Here is an 11,035-nt window from a genome sequence, read left to right on the forward strand (position 1 = left end):
AATCAACTTACTCATCAAAATCACTCCAATCCTGATCCTGTAGTTCTGACTGAGGAACACAGCCCTGAAATCCAAGGTCCCATCACTCAATGATCAACGCTAAACATAAAACACTCAACAAGGATTTGTTGCTAAGGTGAGATTTTCTTGCTCATTTTTAAGTTTTCTTATTAAACTTTTTAGAGAATTTCTTATATGAGTGCTTTTACTGCAGATACCATATCTATAGACCCTTGCCATTTGTAATGCTTGTGCCATGTGTTCTAGAACAATAGTGTAGAACTCAGGTTTATTGTTAGGCTTATTATCAAACAAACAAACAAACAAACAAACAAACGTGATAAGCTGCCTTCCTTGGTTGAGGTTCAAGAGCAGGGTTCTCCCTTTTTGATCCTCAACTCCCTGAAACTTATGGCAGGCAGACACAAGTGGCTATGATACTAGCATTCGAAGAGCAGCATGACCGCTGGTACAAGAGTGGGCACAATTCAGGAATCTTCTCAACATAATCCCAGAGCTGATTACAGCAGAGTTGAAATCATTGTTGGATGTAAAGTGTCTATTTCAGGTCTCCCAGACAGTTAGAGCTACTATATTCATGTGTCTCTGAGAAAGGAGATGAATGCCATGATTTCTGATGTGATGGATTTGGACTAACAGCAACCATATATATCTGAAATTCCTTGCTATTTCAACATTATCAGAAATCTACTCTGACTGCTGCAGGGCAATACTGGTGATGGTAAAATCATGTCTGTATGGTCCCAAGACATCTAAACTCAAGTTCTCAGGACAAAGAAGTCTTGATTTCCCCAGATGAAGTGAGGAAATGGGATAAGAGGCAAAGACAGAAGATAAAGAATGAGGGAGAAGTGGGAGAGAAAAAGAGAGAGAGAAAATTTGTCATGGAATTGGAGAAAGGAAGTCCATCTCTGGATATGGAGCAGACAGATGAAACACATAGGAAAATGGCTGTTTATAAAGGTGATATGGATCACCTGTGTTAGGATGAAGGGTTTATTTTTAATTGGACATAACAATTAGGAGATTCAAAGGGGGTTTTTATCCACTAATTTATTTATTCATTTAATATCCTATAGCTTCACCCCTTCTTTTTGTTCCCCCTAAACATAATCACTCTCTCCCTTATCTTTTTCCTCTGAGATGGTGAGGGCTTCACTGGGTATCACTGAACCCTGAACATCAAGTATCTGTAGAGTTAGGATCATCCTATCCCATTACGCCAGACAAGGGTGTCCAGTTAGAGGAATGTGTTCCACAATCAGGCAACAGCTCTAAGGGTAGCATCCACTCTAGTAGTTGTGGAACCCACATAAAGACTGAACTTACCATCTGCTACATATGTCCTGGGGGCTTTGCTTCAGCACATGTATGCTCTGGTTTTTGGTTCAATGTCTGACACTCCCTGCAATTATGGAGTGATTCTCATGGCAGATCTCTGAGATTCAGACCTTTCAACTGGTTTGTCCTTTTACTTTCCCTAAGCAGAATTGTCACTAATTATGCATTTGTATAACTGCAGTCTTATTTAATCACTGAGTTCAAAACTATTTCAACTTCTAAGGTTCAGCCAGGTTCTGAGCTGCTGCAGCATTTCAGGTATTTATGTCCACAGTCCAAGTCCTGTGTTCTATCTTTGTGTCTTTTTACTTTGTTTATTATACAATATAAGGTGAGTGATTTACACTCTCAAAACAGATTTTCTGTTCTGGGTATAACCTGATGAAGACAGGAAAGACCTTGTGATCTCCTGTCATTATGTTTTTGAAATGGGAACTGCAAAAGATGGATCCAACTGTCACTGAAGAAGAACCTGGCTTTAGAGGGATGTTACAGTGATACTGGCACAACTTAAAATCTCTGATTATATATAAATCATTATCCCCATTTAAACTAGATCCACTTCACCCTTCAGCTGAGCTGCATGAACACTGAAGTTAGGGTAAAGTATTTCTAAAGCCAGACTGTGCAACTTCAGTGTAAGCCATGACAAACCTACCTGCATGGGAGCCCATGACCAGCAGGGGGCACAATGAGGCCAGGAATCCCCATAAAGAGATGACTTAAGTGTGGAGGGGACACTGTATCCTTTGTGGTTTCCTTTCTTAAGGGTATTAACTGATCTGCCCCTGCTCTGAATGACATGTGATGTGATGTCTCCATGCTCAAACAGTGTAAAGATTCTTTGTGAAACACTTCACAGATGTCTGTTTACTTATTTCTATGTGTTTTTCATAATTTTTGAATAAAATCATACAATGTGTTCTAATAACTGATTTCCTAAACCCACAACTTGTATTAGATCCTTCCTACCTTCCATCTCACCGAACAACACATTTTTTTTTCTGAAAAAGGAAAGCGAAAAAACAAAAAGGAAAGAAATTTGAAGAGGGATTAAAAGTGAACAACAGCAAAAACAATACCACAAACAAAACAAAGGAAACACACACAGACACACACACACACACACACGCACACACACACACACACATATATACATACACACATGCACATAAGCATACACACATACATATATACACATACACACACACTAACACATACATACAAACATACACACACATAGTCACACACACACACACACAGAGAGAGAGAGAGAGAGACAGAGAGAGAGAGAGAGAGAGAGAGAGAGAGAGAGAGAGAGAACAGTTAAACCCAGTTCTGTTGCCTGATAGGTAAATTTAAATGAGACAAAGATCTCAAGAAGGCGATATTGTTAAAATTATCTGCAGAAATAACACTGACTACATTTTTGTTGGCTATCAACTGCTAAGCATGTCTTCCATGATTAATTGTGCTTAATATCTCCTGTGAGATTCCACTGAAGCAAACTAATTTTTTTTGTATGTGAGTGTCAATTGCAGAACATCTTGGATAAGGGTGAGGGCCTGTGTTCATTTTCCTCTCTCAATGTGGGAATTTAATGTGCGTTGACTTGGTTCAGGCTCTGTACCTACAGCCCCAGTCTCCGTGAAGTCATATGTGCATCAGTCCAATTGTGTTTGGAAGACCCTCATTCCTTGGGGTCATGAAACATCTTGGTTCTTATAATCTGCTCAATTTTAAGATATTTTACTCTCTAATTTTATATCTATTTCATTATATCATCTTTGTAGAATCCTCACACCTTAGTGGCCTAATTCTAGTCTCTAGGCTTCTACAATTAAATACAACAAACAATGTAACCAAACATTTCAACATAAATATATAACAACATGAACATTTTTTTTAAGGACATGGATGACTATTCAGTATATTTCCTCCAGTTCCATGCATTCACTTATAAATTACATATTTCATGTTTTACCACTGATTTATATTTCTTTTTCTATATACACAACTTTGTCAGTTTTTTATTTATGATTTCTTGGAAATCTGGGATGATTCCTTCCTGTATATGCTGTGAATAGAGCATGAATACTGTGCTGTGAATAAACAAGGGTGTGCAAGTTTCTCTATAATAAGATGTATAGTCATTTGAGTACATGTTTGGGAGGGTTATTGCTAGGATACAACATAATGTAATATATTACTTTTGGTGAGTTTCCACTAGAAAAACAAAAAAAATAAGAATTTTCATAGGAAAATCTTCATGCTGGTAAAGTGTGGTTAAATCCCACGTTTAGAGATGATTCAGGCTCTAGTAGATCTCAGTTGTATTGATAAAGGGCATTTTGTCCAACTGCCTTATAAGTAGTTATGTTTATAACAAGTAGACTGTGCCTTGATCACAGAGATTCCCACGTGTTGTGTGTGAAGCCTGAGGCAGACATTTATGAGTGGTCAAATTACTGAGAATGATTGACAGAATAATCAGTCACAGATGAGTGGATGATAACAACCTCTCACCCAAAAATCAAAGACAATTATAAAACAGGGAAAAGAAAGGATGTAAGATACAGAGAATTTGGTTGAATGACATAAAATTCTATCTGTAGGGTTTCTCTGTTAATATTGCACACATGAACTCTCAGTAGCTATATTTAGCAGCATAACAAACACACAAATCAAATCAGTAAAAAATTACAACATTGGAGACCTCAAAATGGCTTAGCAGGTAAAGATGTCTGTTTCCTGGTAAGCTTGGCAACATTAGGCCAGTCTCTTTGAATTGAATTATGTAAGTCATCCTCTGATACTAATACATGAACTTTTCTGCATATGTACCCCTTTCTCACCAAAAAATAATATGACATATTAAAAAACATTACAACATAGATGTGGAGGAGACCTTGAATGCCAATTTCAAGGAGAAAGACTTTAACATTTGATGAATGACGGACAAAATATATTCACTTTTGGGGGGAAATATTTCAGGAGACTCAGTATTTACTAGTGATGACTCTATGTGTATATAGACAGGACATTACTTTTAGTCATTGTAGTGAGTTTTGAAGTATAGAAGATGTTGGATAGGCAAATATTAATTTCATATATCTGAAAGTAGGTAGAAATTTTTCAAAAATTTTTGGAATTTTCCATCGTTTTAATCATCATCATAACAACAATCTGATCACTGGACAATCTGATGACACTGTGTCAAAGAGGAGCAACAGACTCAGGACAGAAATCCTTTGAGAGCTTAGTCCCTGAAATTACATCCACCGCATCTGCTCAGAGCTCAGGGAATAGTGTATGGAATGCATTTCCTCAGAGAGAATTAAGACTTGGACCTGAGCATCTTCAGGTCCTGACCCATGTCTCTTTTCAGTTCTTCCCTCCAGTTCTTAGCCAGCTGGACTAGGTTCTTATATAAAAAATTGGCTACTCATGAATATGCAAATTACCCGAGTCTATGGTAGTAAATAGAGGGATGTCCTGAAAACAAAATATGATCAGTGTCCTCTTCCTGGACACGCTGAGTCTAACCATGGGCTGGAGTTGTGTGTTTCTCTTTCTCCTGTCAGTAACTGTAGGTAAGGTGTGTACCAGTTCCAAATCTGAGGTGGAGACAGGATGTAAGGTGACAATGGAATCCACTCTGCCTTTCTTTCCACAGGTGTCCACTCCCAGGTTCAGCTGCAGCAGTCTGGAGCTGAGCTAGTGAAGCCTGGGACTTCAGTGAAGTTGTCCTGCAAGACTTCTGGCTATGACTTCACCAGCTACTGGATGAACTGGGTAAAGCAGAGTCCTGAACAGGGACTGGAGTGGATTGGACGGATTTATCCTGGAGATGGTGATACTTACTGCAATAATAAATTCAAAGGCAAGGCCACCTTGACTGCAGACAAATCCTCCAACACAGCCTACATGCAGCTCAGCAGCCTGTCATCTGAAGACTCTGCAGTCTATTACTGTGCAAGACAAGATGTTATAACCACATCCTGAGTGTGTCAAAAACCCTGGAGGAGCAGAAAGCTGCCCTGAGACTGAGATGACAGACTTGCTCAGAAATCATAATTTTGAATGTCCACTAATGGCCTCATCCTCACAGTCCTATTGTTCCTTTGTCAACTTTGTAAAAGAACATCTATGAATAAAGTGATGTTGGTTTAGGATAAACCTACAGTTCTCCATAACTTGTCAATCTCTTCACCAGTGACCATCTCCATTGACATGTTTCTTACTCAACAAAGTAATAAAATGGAACAGTGTGATGATGCATAATAAAAATATCACTGGATCTTCAGAGACCAGAACTGTTGAAAATGTGAGGAATAAAGCATAATATGAATTTGACCTATAAATAACAAATCACCAACATCTGTGCAAAAACTCCTTCACAATCTTAAGTAATAAGTGATCTCAGGTGTGTTGTTAAATCTGGCTGTGTTCCAACAGAAGTTCCGGTCTCATAAGATGTGAATAATATTTATATGAGAATGCAAAGTCATGAAAATATAATTCCTGTAGGTTGGTGGAAATATTATTAAGTCACTTTTCATGAATTTCATTTACTAAAAGAAGGTATGTACTTGTTAACTGAGGTAGGTTCTCAGGTTATACATAAATGTTTGATCTCATATTTACTTCCTTCCCTGTCTCAGTAATCATCCCTACACTCACTAGCCTTTTTAGAACGTGGGCCTATATTGATACAGCATTAATTCTCATAGTGCAATGAGTACCTTTTGCCCTTCTTTGTTCTATAGAGTATTTTCTACATGTGTCTCTGCATCCGCATGTGTTTCTTGTGCTTTGTTTCTGGTGACTTTCCTTCTATTTGTATTGTCATATTCCCGTTTGTTTGCTTTTCCTTCATTTCACTTTGTTTTCCTTTTTCATTATGTATAGCTTCTGTTTTTTTTTTTTTCTAATTAGATAAAGAAACACAATCAAGCTGGGAGAAAATTGGGGAGGTGTCAAGGAGGGGAAGTCAGTATTCAGAATATATTGAAGGAAGAAATGTATTTTAAAAAAATAGGAAAAAGAACTTTAAAAATTAATAAATAATTCTGATACAATGTTTGTTGTGTAAATATCCCGTATGCACAAGTGCCCATTTTTTTAGGTCTCATTTCCTTTTAAATTGTTCACAGTATATCAGAAGGCAGGTCTGAAAAGATGTAAGGGTAAAGCATATGTGAAATACATAATTCTAAGTTGTAGTGAAATACATTAGTAAAATATCTGGGTTTTAGCCTCTCACTCTCTCTCTCTCTCTCTCTCTCTCTCTCTCTCTCTGTGTGTATTTTTATGAATGAACTTTTCTGATATTTATCTCTAAGTGCTCAAAGCAGTTCTATTAGAATATCTTTTATTTCTTGAGGGCGTCCCTGCAGGTGTCCTAGTGGTAAACAAAGCATGGGAAGAAATAAGAATGTGAACATAGTACAAAAATGACTTTTTCAACCTGGATCAGACATTGAGGAGTCTATGCTAGGCAGTTTATGATAGGTATATTTCAACACAATTGAAGTTGGAAAAGCATCTCTAGGCAACAATCTGTTCCATATCATTCCAAATCCCATTGAACAATAAAACTTAAAGTTTCTGTAAAGACCCTATTTTATGAAGTTCTTGTAACCATGAAAGTGGGTTCTTTTGCTAAAATTTAGAGCCTTGTGTGCTCTCTGACAAATAACATACAGATCAGGAGGCCTTAAATATCTGTGACACCTTCCCTAAGGATGGCTAATAGTCTAATCATAGAAGAGTTGGGATAATCATTCTGGGTAATTAGGGTGAGTTCTGTCCCTACAGATAGCAAAAAGATCAAGAGGTTATTAAGAACCTTCACTCTCAGCTTTCTGAATGAAGTGCAGTTGTTTGATTTTTATCTCCTTCTTTTAGGAGACATACCTGTGTGACTAAAATTTCTTCTTCTCTTAGTGATTCTCTGTGAATAAAAGGCTCTTATGCTCTCTAGAATCTTTATGTCAATGTCACCAATAATATTGATAAATATTTGTTGCCATGTGTCAGTGAAAGAAAAACATCAAAATAAAGTAGTCGTGTATAATCTGAGGGACAATGCAGAGTGCTGTGTTTCTTCACTCTATGAAGTATGTAGTTTTCTTAGTTACTCCCTAGAAAATTAATAAACCATCTCCTAGGTTAGTTATGCCTTGTCTGTAGAGACACAAAATCTGAGGTAAATTACTTGTGTTAGTTCATAAAATTTATGTTATACTTCTGGAAATGCTACAGAGACATGAATGACAAAATTTTAATATCCTCTCAGTCGTCATGAAGACAGGCTACCTTATTGTCGAAAAAACCCATCAATCAGAAAATTAGAACTTTCTTTTAACTCTAGACAAGCAAGTGAAAGAACTGTATGACACAACTTCAAGACTTCAACCAAAAAATTAAAAAGACATCAAAATATAGAAATATCTGCCATGATCCTGGATTGGCAGGGTTAACATAGTAAAATCAATATCCTCCAAAAAGCAATCGACAGAGTCAATGTAACACACATCAAACTTTCAATACAGTTCTATGTAGAAACTGACAAGATAATACTCAAACTCATATAGAAAATCTTTAAAATGCTGGACAGCTAAAACTGTCCTGTGCAAGAAGGGAACATCTGGAGGTATCAGCCTCCCTTCTTTAAAAGTGTCCTACAAAGCTATAGTAATAAAAACATCAGTGTAATAGAATTAAACAAGAGAGGTTAATAAACAGAATCAAACAAAAATCCAGACACAAATACATATATTTAAGGACACCTAGTTTTTGATTAAAAAAAAGTCAGAAATACACAATGGAAGAACAAAAGCATCAACAAACTGTGCTGGTCTAACCAAATGTTTATACATAGAACAATGCAAATAGATTCACATCTGTTCCCAAGAACAATACTCAAGATTGTCTGGATCACAGACCTCAACATGAATCTGGATATCTTGAGGCTAAAGAAAAGAATATGGGAAATATCTTAGAATTCATGGGAATAGTAGACAACATCCCTATGATAACACCAATAGGACAGATACTAAAAGCCACAATCAATAAATTGAACTTAATGAAATTGAGAATGTTCTGGAAGGCAAAGTATACCATCTATAGGTCAAGACAGTAGCTTAGAGCATGGTAAAAGATTCTCCCCAACTCCTCATTTGACATAAGGATGACATACAAAATGCATACTCAAACATACATCAAACTAAATGTCAACAAACCAAATAATCCAATGTAAAATGGTTTTGAGGTCTAAACAGAATTTTTAACAAAGAATTCACTAATGACAAAGAAGCACTTAAGGCAATGTTCAACATCCTTACCCAACAATGAAATGCAAATCAAAATGAGTCTGATATTTCTTCTTATTGATGTTAGAATGGCTAAGATCAAAACTACAACGACAGCAAATGCTGGTGACAATATGCTCAAAGTTGGTGGTATGAGTGCATACTTTTACCGCCACTCTGGAGCACACATTTATATTAAAATTACCATTACAAGTAAGAATTCTTTGTTAATTAATATTACACATACATATTTTATTCATAACCTATGAACTTTATTGAAGCATCAATTGTATATCCATATAAAGAATGCTATAAAGTTTCAAACATGCAGTGTCAGTCTCTTATAACCGTTACCATCAACAGCATATGTAAATGTATCTGTAAATTCTTCCACTGACAGAAGGGTTTCTTTGGCTGGAAAATCTGATTTTGATTTGTGAGCACAGTTCTTGATATCCCATTCACAGGGCTGAGCCTATGCACCTCTTCTGGACAAATGTTGGTAACTTGGTTCCATGATGATCTCCAGTTTCATGTAAGCCCTCAGTTCAGGTAATGAAGAAAAGGAGACACTGAGCATTTTGTATTGTCTGGTCTGCATTTCATTTTTTTAAAAAATCATTCGTTTCCTGTGCATCATAAAAGTTTTTTTCTTATTATTGGATATTTTATTTACATGTCAGATGTTATCCCTTTACCCCATTTCCACCCTCCTCATGCCCAGGAACCTCCTATCCCATCCCCCCGCTTCCTGCTTCTATAATGATGTGCTCCTACCTACCCACCACTGCCACTGTCCCACCTTCGAATTCACCCATATTTGGCATCCAGCCTTCATGGGACCAAGGATCTCCTCTCCCACCTATGCCCGACAGGGCCATCCTCCCTTACATATACCACTTGAACTTTGGTCTCACCCTATTTGCTCCCAGGCTGGTGGTTTAGACTCTGGGAGCTCTGGTTGGTTGATATTGTTGTTTTCCCCATGGGGCTGCAAACCCTTTCAGCTCCTTCAGTCTTAACTTTAACTCCTCCATTGGGAACCCCTTGATCAGTTCAATGGGTAGCTGTGACCATCTGCCTCTGAATATGTCAGACTCTTGCAGACCTCTAAAGAGACAGCTATAGGGGGCTCCTGTCAGCGTGTACTTCCTGGTATCCACATCAGCGTCTACCTTTGGTAACTACACATGGGATGGATACCCAGGTGTTATGGTATCCAGACTGCCCCTCCTTAAGTTTCTGTCACATACCTTGTCTCCATATTTGCTCCCATGAGTATTTTGTTACTGCTTCTAAGAAGGACCAAAGCACCTACCCTTGGTCTTCCTTCTCCATGAGCTTCATGTGGTCTGTGAGTTGACTCTTGGGTATTTCAAGCTTCTGGGCTAATATCCAATTTTCAGTGAGTGAATACCATGTGTGTTCTTTTGTGATTGGGTCACCTCACTCAGGATGATATTTTCTAGTTCCATTCATTTACCTAAGAATTTCTTGAATTCATTGCTTTTAACAGCTGAGTAGTACTCCATTGTGTAAATTTACCACATTTTCTGTATCCATTCACTGTTGAAGGACATCTGACTTCTTTCCAGCTCCCGTCTATTATAAATAAGGCTGCTATGAACATAGTGGAGCATATGTCCTTGTTAGATGTTGGAGTATATTCTGAGTATATGCCCAGGAGTGGTATAGCTGGGTCCTCAGGTAATGCTATGTCCAATTTTCTGAGGAACCTCCAGACTGATTTCCAGAGTGGTTGCACCAGCTTGCAATCCCACCAACAAGGGAGGAGTGTTCCTCTTTCTCCACATCCTTGCCAGCATCTCCTATCACCTGAGTTTTTGATCTTAGCCATTCTGACTGGTGTGAGATAGAATCTCAGTGTTGTTTTGATTTGCATTTCCCTGATGACTGAGGGTGTTGAACATTTCTTTAGGTGCTTCTCAGCCATTGAAGTTTCCTCAGTTGAGAATTCTTTGTTTAGCTCTGTACCCCATTTTAAATAGGGTTATTTGGTTGTCTGGAGTCTAATTTTTCGAGTTCTTTGTATGTATTGAATATTAGCCCTCTATTGGATGTAGGATTATTAAAGATCTTTTCCCAATCTGTTGGATGCCATTTTGTCCTATTGACACTGTCCTTTGCCTTGCAGAAACTTTGCAATTTTATGAGGTCCCATTTGTCAATTCTTGCTCTTAGAGCATAAGCCATTGGTGTTCTGTTCAGGAACTTTTCCCCTATGCCTAGGTATTCGAGGGTCTTCCCCACCTTCTCTTCTATTAGTTTCAGTGTATCTGGTTTTTTATGAAGGTCTTTTATCCATTTGGACTTGAGGTTTGTACAAGGAGATAAGA

General features: G+C 37.6%; 1 gene segment (V, D, J or C); it reads left to right on the forward strand.

Annotated features, from left to right (window-relative positions):
• Positions 1–4,909: 4,909 nt before the first annotated feature.
• LOC114636077 lies at positions 4,910–5,367 on the forward strand. The segment is given in 2 exon segments: positions 4,910–4,955; positions 5,039–5,367. Coding segments are annotated over 2 exon segments (375 nt in total).
• The last annotated feature ends 5,668 nt before the right edge of the window (positions 5,368–11,035 follow it).

The sequence above is a fragment of the Grammomys surdaster genome, unplaced genomic scaffold (assembly GCF_004785775.1).
Source record: "Grammomys surdaster isolate TR1022 unplaced genomic scaffold, NIH_TR_1.0 121798, whole genome shotgun sequence".
NCBI classification, from domain to species: domain Eukaryota; kingdom Metazoa; phylum Chordata; class Mammalia; order Rodentia; family Muridae; genus Grammomys; species Grammomys surdaster.